Source organism: Gadus morhua, chromosome 11, assembly GCF_902167405.1.
Source record: "Gadus morhua chromosome 11, gadMor3.0, whole genome shotgun sequence".
Classification (NCBI taxonomy): domain Eukaryota; kingdom Metazoa; phylum Chordata; class Actinopteri; order Gadiformes; family Gadidae; genus Gadus; species Gadus morhua.
In genome coordinates this window covers 23,170,460-23,195,459 of record NC_044058.1, presented here as the reverse complement: position 1 = coordinate 23,195,459, position 25,000 = coordinate 23,170,460, and the positions used below count along the sequence as shown (strand labels likewise).

The window sequence follows — 25,000 nt, the reverse complement described above, 5'->3', positions numbered from 1 at the left end:
TTAAAGAGTAATCAGCCAGGCTTTTAATTAGTCTGGTCTTTTGTGGTCAGGAGGAGGCATACATGCGCTTGTGTTTTCTGTCTGCACCAATCTGTTCATATGTTTGTGTTTTGGTACGTCAATACTTTTCTCTGGCTTGTGTGATATCGTGTTATTTGTTTGTGTACATGCATCCGTGCGTATGTGTTGAGGTGTGTGTGTGGAGGAGTGAGGGTGCGTGTTTGTGTGTGGGTGCGTGCATGTGCGCGCGTGTGTGTGTGTCTTCGCCTGTGTTCTATTTATAGCATGGAAAGCGAAGGGAGAGAATTAGAATATTCTAATTCACTCATTCACGACCGCCTTCATGTTTGTCCACCTCAACGTTTGACTGGCTGGCTGCCTGTTCGCCCGGCTGCTTTTCCACTTCACGGTTTCCATGTCTGCCTCCGTGTGTCCGTCTGCCTCAGAGTCTCAGCCCCTCCCTCATTAAAACAATTTATGCTTTGCTTCTCTAGCCTTGTCTGGTCCTAATATTAGTTAGCATAGCAACGGAGACAGTAACGAAAAAATGAAACGCTAGAAAAAACAAAAAGCGAAATATTTCTTCCAGACAACTATTCAAAAAACGATAAATTGGCTGTGTCTCTATCTGCCGCAGCCTGACTGTCTGTATTTTTAGCCAGCTCTGTCTGTTAGTGTTTTCGGTTGAGACCGTATGCGTAAAGCAGAGGGATGGGCCCCACAGTAGCTCCTGGTGTATTGTTCACCGTTTGTGTGGGCCCTGTCCACAACCACCACACGTTTGATCAAAACATGCCACCTAAGCCGGCACACAAACAAAGTATTAGCCTGTCAAGCTGCCTGTCTGAGTTAGTGTCATCGCGGAGGATTGTTTTGTGGAGGCTTCTCCACCAAATCCCGTGTCTCACGCGAGAGAGGACTGGGGAAGGGTGCCGGCGCTACTGACAAAGGATATGAGGTTTTCCATTACCTTTACTAGGTCATAAAAGAGTTTAAAATATGTCCAATAAAAGTCTGCAATTGCCAAATTCGAGTAGAAAGATGTTAATTTTGGGGGGCCTGAATTGTTGATGAAAGACTCAAGATTTTAATGCTTATATTCTCAGGGCTTAAAGAGCCATACCTGTGTGATCCTTATTCATCCTCTTCTCTTCAAAACCGTGCATAGATGTGCATGCCTCTGGCTTTGTGGGAAATTGTACAAATAAGTATACTTTTAAGGGGCTGATGTTGTGACAGATGTAATGTATTTCCCTACATTTCGCTATCATGTGTGAAACGCATTTGTGTTTTTCTGTTGGATGTTTGTGTTGGTTTGTGTGTGTGTGTGTGTGTGTGTGTGTGTGTGTGTGTGTGTGTGTGTGTGTGTGTGTGTGTGTGTGTGTGTGTGTGTGTGTGTGTGTGTGTGTGTGTGTGTGTGTGTGTGAAAGTATGGTTGTGTGTGTGTGTGTGTTGAAATAACAAACCGACCAAAACCATTTAAACCAAACTGTTCAGTTCTGTTCAGGCTTCTCGCTGGTCTTTCTTCGGTATTCAGCTTTTTGCCATTTCGTAGAAGCGACCACGCAAGATAAACTTCCATACACCATATGGGCTTCTCGGTTTTGTACTCCCTCTCTCTACTCTTCATTTTCTCTTCCCTCGCTTTCCTTATGTTCAAATGCAAAAAAATAAACTGAGAGATAAGCACACCGTCCGGCCTATATACTAAGCTGTTTTTTCAAGCGCAGTTTCTTTTTAGCTAAACAGCACAACTATAGGCTTTTGAGTTTGTGTTGCCCAGGGATTTCCCAAGCTCTCTAGTTTCTTTGAAGTTGGTTCCCTGAAGATACTCCAGGGAAAGCCACATAGTTCAAGATATCGATCGTTAAATCATTAGATAGACAGGGAACAGGTGTGCCTCGTTGCTGCTCTGAACCAATCAGGGCTCTGCTTGCCTTGTAACTAGCAAAACGTAACCCTGCCCCTCCATTATGTAAATGATTCGCTACCCTAGCAACAGTTATATTGAGAGTTATATTGCCAGGATACTTACGAGTAATTCTTCATCATTTTTTTTAGCATGAACAATATAAGCAATAACATCCAGATATGCAATCCAATTCTGGAGCAGCAACGTGACAGGAGGCAGACGTAACCTGTTATAAATCACGGTCTCAGTGGATGTTTCAAGGGAACAGTCTGGCTCAGTAGACCTCTACTTTTCTTAAAAAATACAGCATCGGTATTAAAAAGGACCTTCTTCTTTTGTGAGCAGAACCTTTAACACCCCCGATGAGGTATACTTAAATCTGCAGCACATGGGCTGCTGGTAAAGCTTCAGGTTTTAACGTAAAACAGACAAAAGTACCAAAAGCAATCTGCAAACAGAGGCCTTGGTTCATAAAATAAATGTTTTTATTAAAACTTACTTATGGTTACTTTATGGTGAGGGCTTGGGGGATGTCATGTTACAAAGATGACAATGCAAAACAAATACTGTGTAATAGATAAGTAATAAATTCAAGTTAGACTATAATAACAATAAGGAGAACACATGGCTATGCTATTTTGTCCCTGTGATTTGTTTTTCCCGAGCACCGTTTCTCTTTGAGTGCAATGGTGAAATGGTGTAGGTGTTTGTTCTGTGAGAAGTACCCTGTTCCCATTATAATTGCTTCACCACTGCCATTAAGCCCTCCTCTTCTCCAGATGGAAGACTCACGCGGGACAGAATACCTCCAGTTTTCTGGCTCGCATAATAGTTCCAGTCTGTGGTGGTTTCTATAATTTAGCTCTTTTTATGCATAATGTAGATCATTTTCGCCAATGTATGGTGAAAATGCTCATTTGTTTGTATTTGCTAATAAAGAGGACCTAGGGACTGCATAGCTGTTGCCTCCTGACGAAAAACAAAAAACGAATTATATCTCGTTTTATGAACTTTAAAACTATACATATTTTATGTTTTCTCCTCTATTGACCTGTCTTGGAGCACAGGGTTAAGATGAGATAACTTTTACGATTAATATTCATGAATGGGAAAAACTCTTTTATCATCTACAATCCCATTGTCAGTTAACCTTAAAAGTCAAATAACAAGATAACCATTTGCCAGAGCTCGGAGAATAACATCCCGGTCCTCTTCTCCAGTGGACCCGTTCGTTTGCCACACGGAGGCGGTCGCTGACATCGTCATCCTGGTGGACGGCTCGTGGAGCATCGGCAGGATCAACTTCCGGCTGGTGCGCCTGTTCCTGGAGAACCTGGTCAACGCCTTCGACATCGGCATCGACAAGACGCGCATCGGTCCGTTCCCGTCTCTGTGTCCTTCTCTGAATCTGTTAAAAATGACAAGCCAACTCCATCTGGAAGCAATGGCAATTATTGTTTCGAATGCATTGTTTTTATGACTAAAAAGTGTATACATTAGTGTGTATATTAGTAAATGACCTGTCTCATTTAAGCCTGCTTTGTCAAAGAAGCAGCAAAGAAAAATGTGTACATTTGATCATTTGAAACAAAACAACCGATTACTTACATGTCCGAAGCTTTTAGACCCATATGTGATATTGTTGCTGCGTACATATTTGAACTGCATGGATGACATTGATATGCTGGTGTATGATGTGCCTGTGGATACATGTCTGTCTCTGGTAGGTCTGGCTCAGTACAGCGGGGACCCCAGGATAGAGTGGCATCTGAACGCCTACACCACCAAAGACACCGTGATCGACGCCGTGAAGAATCTGCCCTACAAGGGAGGCAACACACTTACCGGTAGACACCTTTCTTCAAGCTTTGGGGTTATGTTCATTTCAAAAGCGGTGTCGCGTGTCGCATTTCCACAAAGGAATTCTTGTTAAGCCTTAATTAACGTCCGCGTCTCTAAACTCTTCCTCTCCCAAACCCTTAATTTCTCTCTTTGTACTTATGTTAATCCGTCACCTTGTATTTAGATACGATTCCTTATCTGGTTCCGCCCACTCACTCGTCTCTGTTTCATTCTTCCCCCCGCCCCATCCCGTCCAAAGGCCTGGCGCTGACCTACATTCTGGAGAACAGCTTCAAGCCCGAGTCAGGATCCAGACCCGGCGTCCCGAAGATCGGCATCCTGATCACGGATGGAAAGTCCCAGGACGACGTGGTACCCCCTGCGGAGAGCCTGCGAGACGCCGGCGTGGAGCTGTTTGCTGTCGGTGAGACGGATCCCTGCTGCTCCTAATCCTAAACTATCTGGTTCACTTACAAAGCAACCCAGTGATCCTAAATACTATCCGATTCACATACACATCAACCCTTAATACTTTCTAGTTCAACCCTTAATACTGTCTAGTTCACATACACCTTAACCCTTAATGCTATCTAGTTCTTACTCTTAATACTAACTTGTTTAAATACACAGTAACCCTTAATATTAGCTAGTTCACATTCACATCAACCCTTGATGCGTTATAGTACAAATAGGCAGTAACCCTTAAAACTATCTAGTTCAATCAATAACTTAAGGTCCACACAAATAATAAATCAAAATGAAAGTTAGTTTACGAAAAGAAGATATGTCTTGAGCCAAAAACAAACAACAGACTTGGCAGGACAAATTCAGTGTATGCGATCGAAAATGGAAGATTGCAGTGCAGACCTAAGCTCGAAAACCGTAAAGGACCAAATCACATAACGTTAAGAACTAATTCCAAACACACACACACACACATGCACGCACTGACACACAATCACTCTCACACTCACACACATGCACTGACACACACACACACAAACTTTATTTCTTCTTCTTCACTGCTGGTATTTATAGTCCTGCTGCTGACTGGGAATCCAATCAACACACAGGCCACGCCCCCCCCATCCGTAGCCAATCACCAGTCTTACCTAAGAATCCAATTTACTTTACAGCAGACAGGCACACAGGAGACAGACTGGGCAGACGGAGAGACTGGCACATAAAAAATGACAATAACACATATAGGACTATGGGCACATTTTGAATAACACATCCGATCCATCTATTGCATCAGCTGTCAGTTACAACATATTCGCCCTTACTGGGACACAAAAAGAGAACAGATAGTTGAATAAAACAAGTTTATTTGTGGGTGTGAATGTGTGGCGGTGTCAGGGGAAATTAGATTTCAATGCCACAGTGAGAATTATAAAGATATATATATATATATTCACAAAGCCAAATATGCAGGCATCCCTTGCATTTCGATCGTGTTTCATATTGATCTAATAATATACGCACCCTGAGTGTTAAAAGTGGCAGTGTGTGTGTGTGTTATTTTCATGTTGTGTTTCTGCATGGTCTTGTGTTGTTTTTAACGTGGTCACTGAGACATGATGTGCATAAACATACACGGGATTGAATGGATAAACGTTGAACAAATGCAAAACTGCCAAAACGTACATCTAGCTCTGATATTAATTGGCAGTGCATTCCTTTTTTGTATGCAAGAGCCTCTTTGAGCGGCACAGTGGGAAATGGAAGTTGCCAGTGATTCATCTGATGAACTAAACCGCATTGAGACTCTATTACCGCTCCACATCGGTGGAAAGGGGTCGATAACGCATTTGCATGGGATCTTAAAAAAACGACATTGAGGAAATAAAGTAAGTGAGTGTCTTCCTACTTCCTACCGCTCAACGAGTGCCCACTTTGTCGCCGGGTCGACCGTGTAGGTGTGAAGAACGCAGACGAGAACGAGCTGCAGTCCATCGCCTCGGAGCCGGATGAGGGACACGTGTACAACGTGGCCGACTTCAGCATCATGAGCTCCATCGTGGAAGGGCTCACCAAGATCGTGTGTGAGCAGGTGCAGCACCAGGACAAGGAGATCAAGACCAGTAAGAGCCTAAGGAGCGAGGAGGAGTGACGCGTGATGGAGGAGATGTTGTTGCTGGTTAGGCATGTAGTGGTCTGTGAACCACAGATTTTTTCAGTCGACTGAATCACCCATGAGAAATTGTGAAATATATTATTTTAGACACGTTTGGTTAGTTTAAGACTTGATCAATCCCACACAGGATATTTGGGGGTCACACAGCAGAAAGTACTGGACAGTCTTAATTAATGATAGGAAAACTAATAATAATTACAGCCCAGAAAATACATCTTTAGACACGGTCTATGGACAAATATTAACATAAAAAATAAGTCCAGACCAACCAAACACCATGTGCCAAATCAAAACTGATTACTTAGTGTGTTGGCTGCAGTTTGTACCATAAGAAGCCTTGCATTTATAACGTATGATAAGTGTTGGCTGTTGTATCACAGGCAGCTTCACACTTATAACTTAAGATAAGTGTTGGCTGGAGTTTGTATCACAAGCAGCCTCACACTAATAACTTAAGATAAGTGTTGGCTGGAGTTTGTATCACAAGCAGCCTCACACTTCTAACTTGAGATAAGTGTTGGGTGTTGTTGTATCACAGGCAGCTTCACACTTATAACTTAAGATAAGTGTTGGCTGTTGTTGTATCACAGGCAGCTTCACACTTATAACTTAAGATAAGTGTGGCTGGAGTGTGACAGCCCCCCCTCCTCCCGCCAGAACTCCCTCTAGAGCCGATAGAGCAGCCAGAGACCGGCGCTCCCTCGGACTTCCTGGCATCCGAGGTCACGGCCAACAGCTTCCGGGTCACGTGGAGCCCCGCCCCCGGGAGGGTGGAGAAATACCGAGTGGTGTACTACCCGGCTCAAGGAGGGAGACCGGACGAGGTACTGTTATGAATTATGATTATGAATATTATAAGGTGTTGAGTTGCATTCACATTAATAATAGCGGCTAATGATGTGCACAGGAAAAAATGTGTTGCATGGTGTACCAGATAATAATAATAGAATAATATTATTATAATGGTTAAGGGATTATAATAGAGGACGGATTTATAGTGGTTACATAAAACACGTGTGTCATGTGTTCACATTGACTACCACACCCAGGGTCATGGACTGACTCATAAACCATGTTTAATGGAAGCTCTTGACTAACACAAGTACCCCCCAACCGTACACTATTATCATATTGAAGTCCATCTCGTTTGACTGGGCATCATCAACTGCTCTCTCTCTCTCTCTCTCTCTCTCTCTCTCTCTCTCTCTCTCTCTCTCTCTCTCTCTCTCTCTCTCCTCTCTCTCTCTCTCTCTCTCTCTCTCTCTCTCTCTCCTCTCTCTCTCTCTCTCTCTCTCTCTCTCTCTCTCTCTCCTCCGTCTCTCTCTCTCTCCTCTCTTCCTCTCTCTCTCTCTCTCTCTCTCTCCTCTCTCTCTCTCTCTCTCTCTCTCTCTGTCTCGTCTCTCTCTCTCTCCTCTCTCTCTCTGTATGTGTCCCTGGTGTCTCTCTCTCTCTCCTCTCTCTCTCTCCTCTCTCGCTCTCTCTTTCTCTCCACTCGCTCCCTTTCCCACTCTCTATCTCTCTGTCTCTCTCTGTTTCTGTGTGGTGTCTTCTCTCTCTCTCTCTCTCCTCTCTCTCCTCGCTCTCTCTCTCTCTCCTCTCTCTTCTCTCTCTCTCTCTCTCTCTCATCTCCTCTCTCTCTCTCTCTCTCTTCTCCCTCCCTCTTCCCCCTCTTTCTCTGTCTCTCTCACTCTCTCTCTCCCTCCCCCCCTCTCTCTCTCTCTCTCTCCCCCAATTATCTCTCTCGCTCTCTCTCTCCTCTTCTCTCTCTCTCTCTCTCTCTCTCTCTCTCTCTCTCTCTCTCTCTCTCTCTCTCTCTCTCTCTCTCTCCTTCTCTCTATCTCTGCCTCTCCTCTCTCTCCCTCTCTCTCTCCCCCTCTCTCTCTCTCGCTCTCTCTCTCTCCTCGCTCTCTCTCTCTCTCTCTCTCTCCCTCTCTCCCCTCTCTCTCTCTCTCTCTCTCCTCTCCTCTCCCCTCTCCTCCTATCTCCCCCCCTCTCTCTCCCTCTCTCTCCCTCCCCCCCCTCTCCCCCTCTCTCTCCCTCCCCCTCCTCTCTCTCTCTCTCACCCCTCCCCCCCCCCCCCCCCCCTCTCTCTCTCTCCCCCCCCCCCCCCCCCCCCCCTCTCTCTCTCCCCCCCCCTCCCCCCTCTCTCCCTGTCTCCTCTCAGCTGGTGGTGACGGTGGTGGAGAGCTCCGTGCTGCTGGAGCACCTGAGCTCCCAGACGCTCTACGAAGTGGCCGTGTTCGCTGTCTACGCCACCGCCGCCAGCGAGGCCCTGAGGGGGTCCGCAGACACCCGTTGAGTTCATGCACACACACCACACACACACACACACACACACACACACACACACACACACACACACACACACACACACACACACACACACCATGTCACTTGCTCTCACTCACATACATACACACACTCACACAAACACACACACACACACACACACGCACGCACGCACGCACGCACGCACACACACACACACACCACACACACACACACACACACACACACACACACACACACACACACACACACACACACACACACACACACGTACACACACACACACACACACACACACACACACACACACACACACACACACACATAGACCCTCACATAGCCACATACACACACCTACATGTACACACAGAGATACACACAAAGTATGCGTCTGTGCCAATATCGCTTTGTCTCACTCACATACAGAAACACACACACACACACAACATTCCAGCCACTTCCATCCAGACACTATAGTCTTGAAAGTCACCTTCCATTCACTATAGTGACCATAGTCACCTTCTGTACACTATAGTGTTGTCACTATATTCATCATCCAGACACTATTGTCACTATAGTAACCTTCCAGACACTATAGTCACTATAGTCACATTCCATACACTATGGTCAGTGTTGTCACTACATAGTCACTATCGTCACATTCCAGACAGTATGCTAAGTACCCATAGGAAGTCTGTTTTGATGGAAATTCATAAAGCATGACAGAATGTTATGCAGCTTGCTTTGAAATTGTACCCTTGAAGCAATGTGTAACAACATTTCTAAAACAATTTGAATTTAAGTCCTAAATGTATGCTAATGCCATGCATATTAAACATCGGTGTTAATGGATGTCAAACAACAATTGGCAACTACAAAATGTCCCTATTCTGTTTGTTTTTGTGTGTGTGTCTCTGTGTCTCTATGTGTTTGCACATTTCTGTGTCTGTGGATCTCTGTGTGTCTTTGTCTTATGTGTGTGTGTGTGTGTGTGGTGCGTGTCTGTGTTTCTGTTTGTGCGTGCGGGCATTCCCCTGCGTGTGTGCGCATGTCTGTGTATGTATTCACACATCTGTGTCTCTGTGTGTGTGTGTATATGTTTCTGTATGTGTGTGTTGTTCATTGTGTGTATGTGTGTGTGTCCAGTTGTCCTAGCGACGGGTGAGCAGGCTGGAGCTGTTGGACATGAGCCCAAGTGCGATGCGGGCGGCGCTAGGTCGGCAGTGGCGGGGGCCAGCGGCTACATGCTGCTGTACGCTCCCCTCACCGGGGAGGGGGACGCTGAGGAGAAGGAGGTACACACGCGGGACCCGGCGTTCACTTAGGAGGGCTTATCACTCTGACACATGTGTCTGTGTGTCCGTGTGTGTGTGTTTGTGTGTGTACTCACATGAACGTCTGTGTGTTGCATGGGACTTGGTGTGAGCTTGTGTGTGAGCGTGTGTGTGTGTGTGTGTGTGTGTGTGTGTGTATGTGTGTGTGTGTGTGTGGTGTGTGTGTGTGTGTGTGTGTACTAACATGCACGTCTGTGTGTTTGAGTGGGGACTGTGTGTGTGTGTGTGTGTGTGTTTTTGTGTGTGCGTGTGTGTGTGTGGTACTAACATGTAAGTCTGTGTGTTTGAGTGGGACCTGTGCTTGTGTGTGTATGTGTGGTTTGGTGTGCATACTCGTCCTATGTGTGTGTGTGTGTGTGTGCATTTGTCCATATTCTTATTCATGTGTGCTTGTGTGCTGTGCCTGTGTGTCTTTGTGCTCACACAATCGTCTGTGTGTCTGAGTATCATTCTCCTTGTGTGTGTGTCGCTCCATTTGTTAATACATGTGTGCGTCTGTGTGTATGTGTGTGTGTGTGGTGTGTGTGTGTGTGTGTGAGTGATTTTGTGTGTGGCGTGTGCATCTCCCCCGACACACACAGCTCAAGGTATCAGAGGCCATCACAGAGCTTGAGCTGGGAGGGTCTGATCCCGGACACGGAGTACTCTGTGACGGTGTAACGCCCTGTACGGGGAAGAGGCCAGCGACCCGGTGACGCAAACCCAGAGAAACCACCCGTGAGTCCACTGAGACCCCTCACAGCGTCGCACAAACAGCACACAACACACAGTTACGGGGGGGCGTCATGTGGCTCAGGGGTTAGGGCGGGGCAAACCGGAGGGGTCGCTAGTGTCGATCCCACGGCTCGTCCTCCCGTCGGGGTGTCCCTGAGCAAGGCACCTCACCCTCACTGCTGCCGTTTAGGGTGAGTGGGCTGATGCCTTGCATGGTTGAACTCCGTCGTCGGTTGTGTGCATGAACGGGTGAATGTTTTAGGCAATATTGTAAAGCCCCTTTTACAATATAGAGCCAAAGGGCTATATAAAATCTAGTCCCATTTACCATTTTCCATTTAAGAAAAAAAAAATGCATAGAGTAAAACACGTTGCGTTCAATGTCCTTCCCGTTCCATTCCAGGTGTGAGTTTCTTGTTGTCTGTAATGAAATAGTGAGAGGAGTTTGAATGGGGTTAATATACAGTAAAAATATGCTTTTTCTTTTGAGAGAACCGCAGACTTTTGGTTTTCCTTAAAAATTAGCCTCAAGCAGAGAGTGTTTTAATCATCAGTAGTTCAGCGACTACATTCCCTTCGAAAACATTTATTGTAATATGCTTAGGAAGTCTCTCTCTTGCACATTTACGCATGCACACAGACACACGACACACGCACACACACACACGACACACACACACACACACACACACACACACACACACACACACACACACACACACACACACACACACACACACACACACACACACACACACACACACACACACACACACTCAAACAATAAAGATTGGGATTGTATATGTGAAATAATGGGAATTAGTGCACACACACAACTGAAGAGCTTGTAGATATCAATTATAATAACGCCGGAGGCTGCTATACAGCAACAAGTGGGCTTTCACCCTTTTTCTTTATGAGTGAATACATTCTCTCATCAGTCACTTTGTTTCATGGTCTCTTCGTCATCTTTTCTCCACATTGGTGACTCTCTGCATCTCTGCAGAAGGCGGAGAGTGATCCTGTTAGCAACACAACAGCGCGTCTGATAGTTCTGCCACGCCCGATCGTCCAATCAATATCCTTATGTGGTTCCCATCTAGTGCCACTCAGCCCCGCCCAGCAATCTGCAGTTCTCTGAAATTACCTACAATTCCGCTCGCATCAACTGGAGCCCCCCAGGGGGTGAAGGGGTCCCGCATCTCTTGGGTCAAGAAGGCAGACGGACTGGTCGAGAGAGAGGTTTGTGTGATTCCAAATGTGTGTAACGGGGTTTGTGTGTGCGTTTGTGTGAATGTGAGGGGTATGAACAGTGTAGTCCTTTAATAGTGTTATGTTCATGAAAAGACAATCACACAAAAGTTTAATTAGATTAAGCGAAAGGTGGTAGAAAATCCAATGTATAGAAATGGCTTTTACAGTGACATCATTGATCGTGTTGTGCTTGTGTGTGTCCCGTGTGTGTGTGTGTCCTCTAGGTGGGAGGTTGGCCCTGTGAGCTCCTACGACATCGGGTACCTGACCTCTCTCATGGAGTACTCTGCTCGCCGTGTCCAGCCCTGTACGACGAGGGCCAATCGGAAGTCCCTCACGATGGCTTCACGACCATTATAAGATTCTGTCAATGTTTCGATGGTGGTCCGAGGCTGAGAGAGGGTCACGAAGTGTAGAGATATCCCGTTCTATTGCAAACGCAATTTCCAATCTCATCCTTCCTATGGAAACTGTGAGAGCCTGTTTAACAATCCCAGGAGAGAGAGGAATGAGATCATTGACGCAAGAAGAAGAAGAACCCAGACAAGGGGAATACAGGTGGAGTCTTTTGATGACCAATTCGTCAAAGCAATATCTGAGCGTGTGGAAAAAAACGATATCACCGATCAAAAAAACATCCCGCACTCTCCTCTCACAGCCAATACGTACATTTAGATGATCCGTTCCAGGTGTTCCGACTGTCAGACTGAAAGACAGACAGATGACAAACAGACTGACGGAACTGACGCACTGACGGACTGACAGCTAGGGCAAGCTAGGCAGCCAGGCAAACTCACAGACTGACAGACCTGACAGATGGTCATTAACTCCCATGTTCAATAAGATCTACCCAGTCTGCCCACCGGCAGCCTCTGCTAAAGCCACCACAGTGTACTTCCTCAACTGCCTTCTCAAGGCTGGCAGGCAGTCAGCTGCGCCTTCCCTCCCTCTCTCCTCCCAACACAATGTGGAATTGTTTTTTCTTTCCTCCGCTGGTTCTATGACGTCTCTGGCCGCTTGCCAACCCCATTCTCCCCGCCCGCCCTGGGGCACAATAGCGCAGTCACATTAAAAGGTCATTCCACCGTCCCACTGACTATTCCATCATGCTAACAGTTATTGATTTTCTGGGCGGGGGGAGGCGGGGGGGGAAAATATCCCTGAGCGGTGGGCTGTACCGCACCACCAGCGCTGACTCAGCCCGGACCCGCGCCTCCTCTGCCAGGACCGACTCTTAAACAATTCACCGCCCAGGAGCCTGCGCTGATGACCCATTTATCTCCCAGTAAACCCGGGTCAACAGAGCTCGGGTGACGTTTAGTCGAGCTCCTTGAAGTTCTTTTCGGGTGGTTTCTTTCGTTCCGTTATCACGATGCAGGTGCTGAGTTTAATGAGGCTAGCGGGCGCGTTCATTATAGAGCGCTGTTACTACCTTCCTTCTAACTTTCTCCCCCAAAACACGACTCTGTGGTCTAGAGACGATTAATCATCTGGCCGTATTATTAACATGATAACAAAAGACAATGATGCAATGAACCAGGCTATGTTGTAACACACACACAAAGGAAACATTTCCTCCCATTCACTCTGATAGTGTAAGCAAAATAAGAACAATAACATGTAGAGCATTGTCAAAATAGTATACAAAAATCGAATACGAAAGCAAATGCAAGATTGTCTTGAGGGCGGATGTCCTGTGTATTTATTACACCTTTCCTAGATCGCCGAGGGCTGTGGCTTTCAAGACTATGTGGCTGAAATATTGAAATCATATCGAAATGTCATCGGGACCTTATGAATCAGAATTGAATCGGGGTAATCAGTGCTGAAGCCCAGCCCTAACATACACACGGTTTGGTTTTATTTGATCATTATTATGGTTCGAAGGCAGGGGGACAGAAGATACAAGATGATTGATGCGTAACATACAGAGAGAATGTTTATTGCTTTTCTTGTTTGAGACCTGGTTATAACCATTTTTAAGTATCTGGGTCAAAAGTACTATTAAGCTACAACCAAATTGTTGACATTGTTCTCAGATTTGTCTTCTTCTTCTTCTTCTTCAATTCTGATTCTTCTTCTTCTTCATTCTTCTTCTTCTTCTTCTTCTTCTTCTTCTTCTTCTTCTTCTTCTTCTTCCTTACCGTCTGCCCTTCTTCCTCCTGCCTTACCTTTCCGTCTCCCATCAGACCCGGTCCCCGGGCCCCTGGGCCCTGAGGCCAGTGACGTGTCAGAGGACAGCATGCGGGTCAGCTGGGACCACTCAGCCAATGACGTGGTTCCTCTACAAGCTATCCTGGGCTCTCCGTTTACGAGGGGGCTACGCTAAGGAGGTGAGTGTACTTAACAAGGGCACGAGGAGAGGGGAGCGTGTTATTTTAAAACTGTGGGTGTCTTTTTGACGACAGGCGAGGTTCCTTTGAACTTGAATCTCGCCTAAACAAAGTAGAATTACGTGGTGTAACGTCTAAAGAAAAGCAGGAGAAAACAGGGTTGCTTATTGGACCGAGGTCTGTTGCTAATGTGCACAAGCAGCTGTTTCTGCCTTGACATGTAAACACACTCTTGTGTGTTTTATATAGTACTTTTGAATCCTGCACGTCTTATATTCTGTTTAAGATTTGTTATTGTAACCTGCAATTAGGGAAATATATGTAGATGTCTGGTTCACAAAAGTAAGGCTTTCATATTACCAGGATGTAGGATAATTTAAGTGAACAATTATAAATGAACTCAACAATACATAAATACACACAAGCGTGTATACACATATCCACAGGCACACACACAACACACACACACACACACACACACACACACACACACACACACACACACACACACACACACACACACACACACACACACACACACACACACACACACACACACACACACACACACACACACACACACACACACACATCAACGCATGTTCATTCACATTTGTTGCACGTTAAATAATCTAATCTTTACAATTAATGAGAAACTGGTGACCGTTGTCAATATCAATCTCCTTTCTGTGTTTTGATGTTTTCCTTCATGCCTGAATTATTTGAAATGGCTGTTGGTTGGCTTGTTGTGGCCTATCACTGTGAGATTGTTCTTGATCAATTACCTATCCGCAAGGAAGAGCTTGTGTTCTCAATCTTGTTGTGTATTTATTATTTTTTGTAAGGCTCATGTGCATTAAATCCCAAAAACATTAACCGTCATTCACAGTAATAGCATTGAGTGAAAGTGAATGGAGAAAAACATGAATAAATGAATGATGACTTCAGGAATAGATGTGATGGATGGATGAATGGATGGGATGGAATAGATGAAAGGATGGAATGGAAGAATCACAGGTTCCCATCGAGAATTCAAGAGCTTTAACAGACAGCTATTCACTGTCAAGGATAAAAAAAATCAAAAATTCTTCATCATGATGCTATGAATTAATAAAGGCCATCAGACCGAGCCAACTTCTGTACTCACTCTGTCATGTAATATTTAGCATTACACTCTTGCTTTGTGTCCCTGTGTGTGTGTGTGTGTGTGTGTGTGTGTGTGTGTGTGTGTGTGTGTGTGTGTGTGTGTGTGTGGTGTGTGTGTGTGTGTGTGTGTGTGTGTGTGTGTGTGTGTGTGTGTGTGTGTGTATGTATGTGTGTATGTGGTGTGTCTTTGTGCGTGTGTCTGTGTGTCTGTCTGTGTGTGTGTGTGTGTGTGTGTGTGTGTGTGTGTGTGTGTTGTGTGTGTGTGTTTTGGTTCCCCCAGGTGATTTTGAGCGGTTCGGTTGACAGCTATGCCCTGACCGGTCTCCGCCCCTCCACGGAGTACGAAGCGATGCTAACGGCCGTGTTCAAAGACAAGTCCGAGAGCGACGCTGTGGCTGTCATGGCAACCACACGTAAGTGCCATGTCCCCCTGTTCTCCCACACTTTTGTTCCAGTTCTCGTTGAAGACACAGTGAATACAGGTCTTAATGAACACACATTGAAAACAGGTCTTCACCTGTAATTGCAACCGTTTTTAAGTATGAACACACAGTGAATACAATAATTTTCCTGTAATTGCAATCGTTTATAATGATGAACACAGTGAATACAGTCCTTAATGTGCAATTAGAACTGTTCTTAATGATGAACCCACAGTGAATACAGTTCTCAACTTGTAATTACAACCGTTCTGATTGACGGAGACAAAGCTCATGCGTTACGTAACCTGTGATTCCAACCTAAATGATCAAACTCTGGACACACAGCTTTTTTGCCATCTTCACTGCATTGCTCTCAAGCTGATGAAATTATAAAAATGTATTATCTCAAAAGGATTCTAACGTTATAAACTGCTTGACGTTGCGTTTGTATTTCTGCAGTGGCCAGGACAACAACAATTGCTCCGACTACCGCAGGTAAGAAGCATTGTGATTGCTTCCAGCCCACTGCACTGAGCAGAGGGCTGGACAGCGTCTGTTATTTAGTCTGTGTAGCCATCCCTGCCGCTCCTGTTTAAAAGCAATCATAATACTCTGTCACTGTATCTCATTAAATACATGATGTCCCTCAGTGGTAGGGTGAATTTAATATGAATGGTCCCAATCTGAAATGGGCCGTTACATTTCGACTGGCAAGTTTGCAGCCCTTGTCTTGTGCGGTAGAACAGCACTTATCCAACTGATTTAACCTCGGAACACACTCCGGCATTGCACTTTGGCAATAAGCCAGTTTAGTTACGCAGACAAAGTAAGTCCCTGCTAGTGAAACAACATTCTCTGCCCAATGCCAGCCTTACCCAGAACCCTTAGCGCCCTCTGAGCTTCAGTGTTGCCATGGTGATGGAGAAGCCATCTGGATTCTGTTTGAGGGTGTATCTGCAGCGAAGAAACACTCCCTCTCCTCAAAACCAACACGTATCATTGTTTAATGTTGTCGCGTGCCGGTGCGATAAAAACGTACCGACTTTAAACAAGTTTTTAGAAAGGGCACAGCAGCTTTCTCTTGTAAGTGTGAACACGACTCCTGAGGTTGTTGTGGGGGTGATAGTGGCTGGCTATTGTTTATTTAAACTAGGACTAGAGACACTTAGTACTGAGACAGTCAAACACCCTTTCCATCTGGCCCTGAACAGTTGCGAAAGCCGAATGGTTCGAACACCCGCTTGCCTTGGGCCCCACGGTTTTAGTCATGGGCTTTGCAGTGTGTACTTCCTGGCCTTTTCCATCAAACTTTCAAAGAACTCACTTGAGGCGTTCTCTTCCACACTATTCACTAGTTCTTTGTGATAACGGTGTCTCTAATGCAATGCCATGGCGCACTTTCTAAATCTGTTCTTAAATGTTTGTCGGCACACGGCGGTGTGTGGTGTGTGTGTGTGTGTGTGTGTGTGTGTGTGTGTGTGTGTGTGGTGTGTGTGTGTGTGTGTGTGTGTTGTGTGTGTGTGAGTGTTGTGTGTTTGGGTGTCTGTATGGTATGTGTGTGTTGTGTGTGTGTGTATGTGTGTGTTTGTGTGTGTGTGTGTGCGTGCGTGCATGCGTGTATGTGTGTATGTAATGTGTGTGTGTGTGTGTGTGTGTGTGTGTGTGTGTGTGATTGTTGTGTGTATGTGTTGTCTGTATGGTATGTGTGTGTTGTGTGTGTGTGTGTGTGTGTGTGTATGGGTATGTGTGTGTTTGTGTTTGTGCGTGCGTGCATGCGTGCGTGTGTGTATGTGTGTGTGTGCGTGAGTGTGCGTGTGTGTGTGTGTGTGTGTGCGTGTGTCTGATCCCTCGTGTAACCCTCCTCCGTCTCTTTGACGCAGCACCCCGCCACGCGCCAAGGAACCTTCAGGTGGGGGAGAGGACCACCCACAGCCTGGAGGCCTCCTGGGAGCTGGAGGACCCCCTGGTGGAGGGCTACAGGGTGTCCTACGCATCCCCCGAGCGCGCCCACTCCCCGGAGGTGGTGAGTGTACTGCGGGCCCAGGGGGGAAGAGGCTTTGGATGATGGGGAGGATGTTACTGAGGTTCTTGCTCATTTTGGAAAAACTGAGCCTCTTTAGATACTGTCTATTCTCGACGGACTGTAGATAGGTCCCCTTGAATACTCGGGTACCCCTTAAAAACGTATGGCTAGCCCCACAGCATAATTGCCATCGTCATATAACGGCCAATTGTGATATCTACCCTAGCTCTACTCTCCTAACGCTGCCGATTCACTGTGCCTCATTGGCTATATTCAATCAGAGTGCTTTGTGCAATCCGTGATCGCCATCTGCCTAAGTCATCAGTTTGACACAGGCATTTTTTAGGTCAAATACAAATCAACCTTAAAATATGACGTAAGCAATTAAGCTGTGAGGTAACGATAAATGCGAAAAAGTTGAACGGCAGAAAAAAGTAACACACTTAAAAAGGAAATTGGAACATTTTCTCTTAAAAATTATTATTTGCAGGGGAAATGGGTTCGGATGTATTTGTGACGTCACAAATTGTGCATCAGCCGGCTCAGGCTTTCAAGAACTGACTCTAAATCTGTTCCTCTTCAGCGGGAGGATGAGTAAACTATTTCGATCTTTTATATCACAACATCCATGCAATTTATCCCGACCCAACATCAACACTCAGACACACAGAACACACAAACACTTCATCTGTGGCCGTGGTGAGGAAAGACTGAAGAACTTTCCAGAACAAATGTCATAAACTTTATTGGCCGAGGAAGTGCCGACACCAGGCTGTGAAGCTCTGGGGTCGGGGTCAATGCCGCAGCCGTGTTATCCTATCAGAGCACCCATTGCACTTCAGTCCCATCTCTCCCTCCCGTCCTTCCCTGACCTCTTTATCTCAGCTAAGAGCTGCAGAGACCATTACTTCTGATTGCCCCTCCTCCTCGTTCCCCTCTCTCCTCCAGGTCCCTCTCTTTCACTGACACAGAGACAGACAGGATCTCTGTCTGACTCACGCCACATCTGTCGATCCATTCATAACTCTCTTGTCCTCCTCCTACCTACCACTCTCTGTCTCCCTCCCTCTCTCTCTCTTTCCCTCTCTCTCTCTCTTTCTCTCTCTCTCTCGCCCCCTCCCTCTGTCTCCCTCCGTCTCTCTCTCTCTCTCCTCTCTCTCTCTCTCTTCTCTCTCTCTCTCGCCCCCTCCCTCTGTCTCCCTCCGTCTCTCTCTCTCTCTCTCTCTCTCTCTCTCTCCTCTCTCTCTCTCTCTCTCTCTCTCTCTCTCTCTCTTTATTTAAATCCTCTCTGTGGTAAATGAGCGGCAGAAGAAAGAGAGTTCAGGCAAGGCCGGACACATTCTGTTATCTTCTCACTTAGTATTTGTTTACCTCGGTCTGGGAGGCAAGCAGAGGCCAGCGGGCAGGACTCAAAAATATAAATGTTTCCTTAAAATATGAAAATAGACAAACACACACTGACTGAGGCAGGCGAAATGTTATGTATACATATTTTGAATGTTTTATCTTTGATTGCGCACAAGGAGTTTGGTAAAAATCGCATTATATTTGGGTGTGTGTGTGTGTGGGGGGGGGGGGGGGGCACTTTCATCCTGAATTGGCCTCTGTCTCTTGCCCCGCCGGCACACACACGTACAGGCACACATGTACACACATACACACACGGATTTGCGATCATTGCGTTGAGTTCAAGGGGAAGTTGTGAAATGTCATTAATTACATCCACAGGCTTGGCAAGCGCAGAGTTGGAAGACTGTGTTCTGTGCGTCACAATACAACTCAATAAGTGGTTCCCACTCAATTTGGAATATTCTTAGTATAGAAGGACGCCGGGGTCGTACAGACTTGGATGACATTGAATTGTTTCCCTTTTACCCCATGTTTAACTGGTGTGTGTGTGTGTGTTTTGTGTGTGTGTGTGTGTGTGTGTGTGTGTGTGTGTGTGTGTGTTGTGTGTGTGTGTGTGTGTGTGTGTGTGTGTGTGTCTGGTGTGTGTTTCTATCCTTGTTGGGGGGTGTGTGTTTTTGTGTGTATGTTTGGGGTGTGTGTCTGGTGTGTATTTGTGTCTGGTGTGTGTGCTTCTGTGTATCTGTGTGTGTGCGGTTGTCTGGTGTTTGTGTGTGTTTGTGTGGGGGTGGTGTGTGTGTGTTGTGTGGTGTGTGTGTGTGTGTGTGTGTGTGTGTGTGTGTGTGTGTGTATTGTCTGGTGTCGTGTTTATGTGTGTGTGTGTGGTGTGTGTGTGTGTGTGTGTGTGTGTTTGTCTGGTGTATGTGTGTGTGTGTGTGTGTGTGTTTGTCTGGTGTATGTGTGTGTGTGTGTGTGTGTGTGTGTGTGTGTGTGTGTGTGTGTGTGTGTGTGTCTCCAGGTCTTCCTTCCAGCTGGGTCCAGCAGTGTGCTGCTCCAGCCTCTGGTCCCTGACACCTGGTACAAGGTGACCCTCACCCCGCTGTACGCTGACGGCCACGACGGCGTCAGCGCCGCCAGAGCAGGAGCCACGCGTAAAAACACACACACACACACACACCACACACACACACACACACACACACACACACACACACACAACACACACACACACACACACACCACACACACACACACACACACACACACACACACAGCACACACAAAGGGACACACACACCACACACACACACACACACACACACACCAGACAATACACACACTCGCACCCACACCCACACACACACATACGCACACACACACACACACACACACACACACCACACACACACACACACACACACACACACACACACACACACACACACACACACACACACACAAAGGGAAACACATCATGCATAAACACACGCACACACACACACACATCATGCACACACATATCATACACACGGATACACACACACACACACATACACACAAACAAACGCACACTCACACGAGCACTCACATCAGCCATACATATCATGCACACTGATACACACGCACATACAAATGAAAAAACAAGAGCAGACACACACACACACACATACAAACATATACCATCATAAACACAGTCACACAAGCATACACAAACACACCGACATACACATGCACACACAAGAGCGCACACACACACACACACACACACACACACACACACACACACACACACACACACACACACACACACACACACACACACACACACACACACACACACCACACATATCGGCCAACACAAACACGCACACACACATAATCACTATAGATAAGTTGTTAATTGCAAACAATTTCAATTTGTTTTGTCTAATGAATAAGGAGCTGATGGCCGATTACAACTGCAAGGAGTGTCATTCGCTGGAGAGCATGATGTTAAACTTCTAATCCGTTCCTTTCATATTCACACACGCTCCCAGAAGGCGAACGTCACTGAGAGTGATGACAAATACAGATTCCTCTTTTAATTATGGTAATGAAGGTCATTTTAATCACATAGGCCCTCCCCGCTATCACAACAGTGAATAACCCCCCTGGCTCTAATGGATTCTGCTCAGACCCGCTCTGGATGGCTGCCAGTGATTAGCAAACCGAATCAAAGGAGAAACGAGGGCTGAGTGATGTCACGTTCTGTATGAATGCATGGACATTCAGACTTTTTTTGTAATTTAACCTTTATTCATCTAAATTTGATCACCTTGAGATTAATTATCTCTTTTTGCGAGCAAATTGTTTCAGAAAACTTCACAACGTGTGTCACAACGTCACACACGTTGAACACAATAAGGGTACGATTTGAGTTGATGACCTTGTTTACACCAAGATTTGAAAACCGTTGTTTTCTGGGAGATTTAGTGGACCAGTCATCAGACATTATAAATCAAGGGTCGGTCGCCTGCAAATTCTTTCGAAAGAGTTACCACCGTAATGCTCTTACATTTCTGACAATTCTACGAACTCTAGATTTCCCTTGCCTCTCAATGATTAAACACAATTCACAGCACTGTCCAAAGCAACGTTAGCTGTCATACCAAAGCCATTCTCGGAGCTAGGAAAACCATCGATGTGGTACACCACTGAAACCTGTATGTGCGTGCGCATATCAAGGGGGGATCTCTGGTTTGTCGCACCTGAGCTGGTTTGGATCCCGTAAACAGAATCCACAGAACATTGATTGTTAAAGTTGAAAGAGTCGACTGAATACCAAATCCCTGATTGTGATTACTTTTCCTTCACCAGTACCGCTCTCATCGCCTAGCAACCTGCGCGTTTCAGAGGAGTGGTACAACCGCTTCAGACTCACCTGGGACCCACCCACCTCCCCCCCAACAGGCTACCGGGTAGTCTACCAGCCCATGACTGGTAGGGAACACACACACGCACGCACGCACGCACGCACGCACGCACACACACACACACACACACACATGCACACACACGCACACGCACGCACGCACGCACGCACGCACGCACGCACGCACGCACGCACGCACGCACGCCGCACGCACGCACGCACGCACGCACGCACGCACGCACACACACACACACACACACACACACACACACACACAGTACAGAAGCACACAGACAAACACATACAACCACAGAAGCACACACACACACACACACACACACACACACACACACACACACACACACACACACACACAGAAGCCCACACACACACACACACACATACACACACACACACATACACATATACACACGCACAAGCGCACACACACGCACAAACACACAAACAAAACCACACACACACACACACACCCACGTCTGATCTATTCATAGATTTATTATATTTATTTGTCGTATATTTGTCGTTATTAAAGTTAATTATTTTCATGTAAATAAGCTTCTGTAAAGTCAGTATCGCTGACTGAGGAGACACAATAGTGATTGAGCCAATATGGCCCTACGGATGAAAGCCCGTGCCTTTTCAACATTCCAGCATCGACCAGCCAAGTGTCAAGTAATGAGGTTCCTTGATAGATTTATGATAGCGATTGTGATAAAATATTTAACCGGCGTCCTCGTAGAGCCGATTGTCCGTTCAAGGCTACTGTAGAAACACGGTGACTCAACATGGCGGCCTCCGTGCCAGAGCACCCTCACTACCACCCTCGATACAGAGGGCTCATTCTCAAATAACAAAAACACGACTATATCTTATTTGAATGGGATGCACAATTACACAATTAAAACATGCTGATGAATAGTATATTGCCTTTCTGCCAGCTCCGTTCCACTAGATACCACTAGATTCTACACTACACCTTTAAAGCCTTTAATAACCGAATTTAAGGTCTTTGGAGAAAGGAGATGCTCACATAACACTCTGGGTCTCTACTCAGAGTAAGAGCCTGTAATGTTAAATACCCCCTTCCTAATAAATACATATCGACTGTAACCCTCTCGCTATTGTAAGCTTTCTCTCTCTTAAGCTACAAATCTGGTGCATATCTGGTCCTCAGGCACTCTGGCTTTTCAGCTCTCCTTGAAGTTCCCAGAGGAAACATGGAGTAATTCTAATGTGCTTTGTTTAATATTGAACGCACGTCTGCTATACGGGGGGAACTGTCCAGGGTCTGGCACCTCAGAGAAATGAAGCCATATGTTTGAGTCTGTGCTCTTTTAAGTCAAGAGCAAAACCCGCAGTGGAGTTAAGTGACGCCTGTGCTGGACTGGAGCCAGTTCTGAACCGTATATATATATATTCCCATGCCCCCTTTCGTGGTTTAAAAACAACAGAATCTATTGTGAGCTCCCAAGATTGAACGCATGACAATTTTGCTTGTCTGCTGCGAGTCGAGGTTTATGTTTGTGTTGTTTCTATGGCAGCGTTCGCTCATGTCAGACCCGTTGACTTGTGGTTCCGAGGTTTTCCGGGAGCACTCAGCATGATTCAGTCTGGTCGCAGGACTTAAGCTGGGGGTGGGACACGTATCTCGGCCAGGTTACCGTGCTCTCTTGGATGGAATACAGTCTAAACACTAATGTTTGTTCGCTTTAATATTCCAACTGCTAGCAAACAGTTGGATTATGAACCTCTCTCCCATCTCTCTCTCCCATTCTCGCACTCTCTCCAGACAAATTTGCAAGGTTAATAAACATTGGCAAAGCAGCTTAAATATTTAACCATAGACAAATGACAAAGTACTTAAAAAAACACAAAAAGAAGTTTAAAAAGAAGCTAACTATAAAGTAGCAGTGACATATGTGCAGATTAACAGACAATGCGCTCTCTCTCTCTCTCTCTCTCCTCTCTCTCTCTCTCTCTCTCTCTCTCTCTCTCTTCCCCCCCTCTCTCTCTCTCTCTCTCTCTCTCTCTCTCTCTCTCTCTCTCTCTCTCTCTCTCTCTCTCTCTCTCTCTCCCTCTCTCCCTCCCTCCCTCCCCCCCTCGTCTCTCTCCCCCAGCCCCAGCCCCGGCTCTGGACACGGTGGTCGGAGCGAACGTCAACTCCGTGGTGGTCCCCAACCTGCAGAGCGGGACAGAGTACTCCGTCCAAGTGAGCGCGTCCTTCCCCACGACCCACAGCGAGCCCGTCCTAGGCACCGCCAAGACCTGTGAGTCAAGTGACCCCCTGGAGCCGACGTGACCCGGAAATGTTTGAATTTGTTGTGGTCAATACGAATACTTAATGTGTGTGATAGTTTCTTTCTTTCTTTCATGTTTATTTCGAATATGTAGACAAAACAAAAACAACAAATTTTGCAAAAAAACAACCATAAAGCCATTCAAGAATGAATAATAAAAACAAAGATAATAATAGTAATAGTGAAAATAAAAAGGAAAAAGAAACAAGAAATAAAAATAAACATTAATGTAAACATATCCGAAAAGGAGTGAGAGGAAGTAAAAACGTATGTACTCCCACCCTCTTATTACTTACTCTGTATGTTTAATAATAATAATAATAATAATAATAATAATAATAATATAATAATAATAATAATAATAATAATAATAATAATAATAATGATAATAATAATAATAAATGTATATAAAAATGTTATGTTATATAAATATATATACATATGTAAGTATGTACATATATATATCTACAACATACATTAGACATAGTCAGAGATTTATTTCTCTCCTCTTTTAAATTCATTTTATATGGCAATTCAGTCAAAAGAAAACAGTGTTCTCTAGGTCAGGAGCCACAGTGTTCCCTCATCCAGGGGCCGACAGCGTTCTCTCGACCAGGGTCCCACAGCGTTCTCTCGACCAGGGGCGAAGGTGTTCAGCGGAGGATACAACTGTTCCCCTCTAGATACACGATCAACCCGTAGAAGGGTGTGATTAGAATAAAGCAATGGGAGATTGAAGGAGGTGTGATCTGCATACCAGGCTCGCCGGTACGTTGCGGGTGTAATTGCTATGGAGACTTATAGGCCAATAGATAAACAGACAGACATTGGTATTCTCCCTCAAAGTGTGAGGGGTGCTGCCTGCATAGAGATTTAGAGAAAGTAGGTGCAGCAGGGACGGATGCAGACTCAAGGACCTTTCTCATCTAACAACAGAGAGATTGTGTGTGTGTGTGTGTGTGTGTGTGTGTGTGTGTGTGTGTGTGTGTGTGTGTGTGTGTGTGTATGTGTGGATGTG

At 45.8% G+C, this 25,000-nt stretch overlaps 1 protein-coding gene across 1 annotated transcript in view; it reads left to right on the top strand.

Annotated features, from left to right (window-relative positions):
- The window catches only part of col14a1a (collagen, type XIV, alpha 1a), a 111,196-nt gene that overhangs the window by 25,422 nt on the left and 60,774 nt on the right, over positions 1-25,000 (top strand). Inside the window, 24 exon segments of the mRNA XM_030370388.1 lie at positions 3,133-3,288; positions 3,640-3,759; positions 4,014-4,178; positions 5,674-5,838; positions 6,549-6,715; positions 8,056-8,185; positions 9,327-9,343; positions 9,345-9,395; positions 9,398-9,475; positions 10,096-10,131; positions 10,133-10,171; positions 10,173-10,205; positions 11,332-11,408; positions 11,410-11,476; positions 11,714-11,782; positions 11,785-11,838; positions 13,674-13,763; positions 13,765-13,815; positions 15,242-15,374; positions 15,843-15,878; positions 17,264-17,406; positions 19,772-19,904; positions 21,610-21,732; positions 23,803-23,952. Of these exon segments, the coding sequence (XP_030226248.1) occupies positions 3,133-3,288; positions 3,640-3,759; positions 4,014-4,178; positions 5,674-5,838; positions 6,549-6,715; positions 8,056-8,185; positions 9,327-9,343; positions 9,345-9,395; positions 9,398-9,475; positions 10,096-10,131; positions 10,133-10,171; positions 10,173-10,205; positions 11,332-11,408; positions 11,410-11,476; positions 11,714-11,782; positions 11,785-11,838; positions 13,674-13,763; positions 13,765-13,815; positions 15,242-15,374; positions 15,843-15,878; positions 17,264-17,406; positions 19,772-19,904; positions 21,610-21,732; positions 23,803-23,952 (2,283 nt within the window).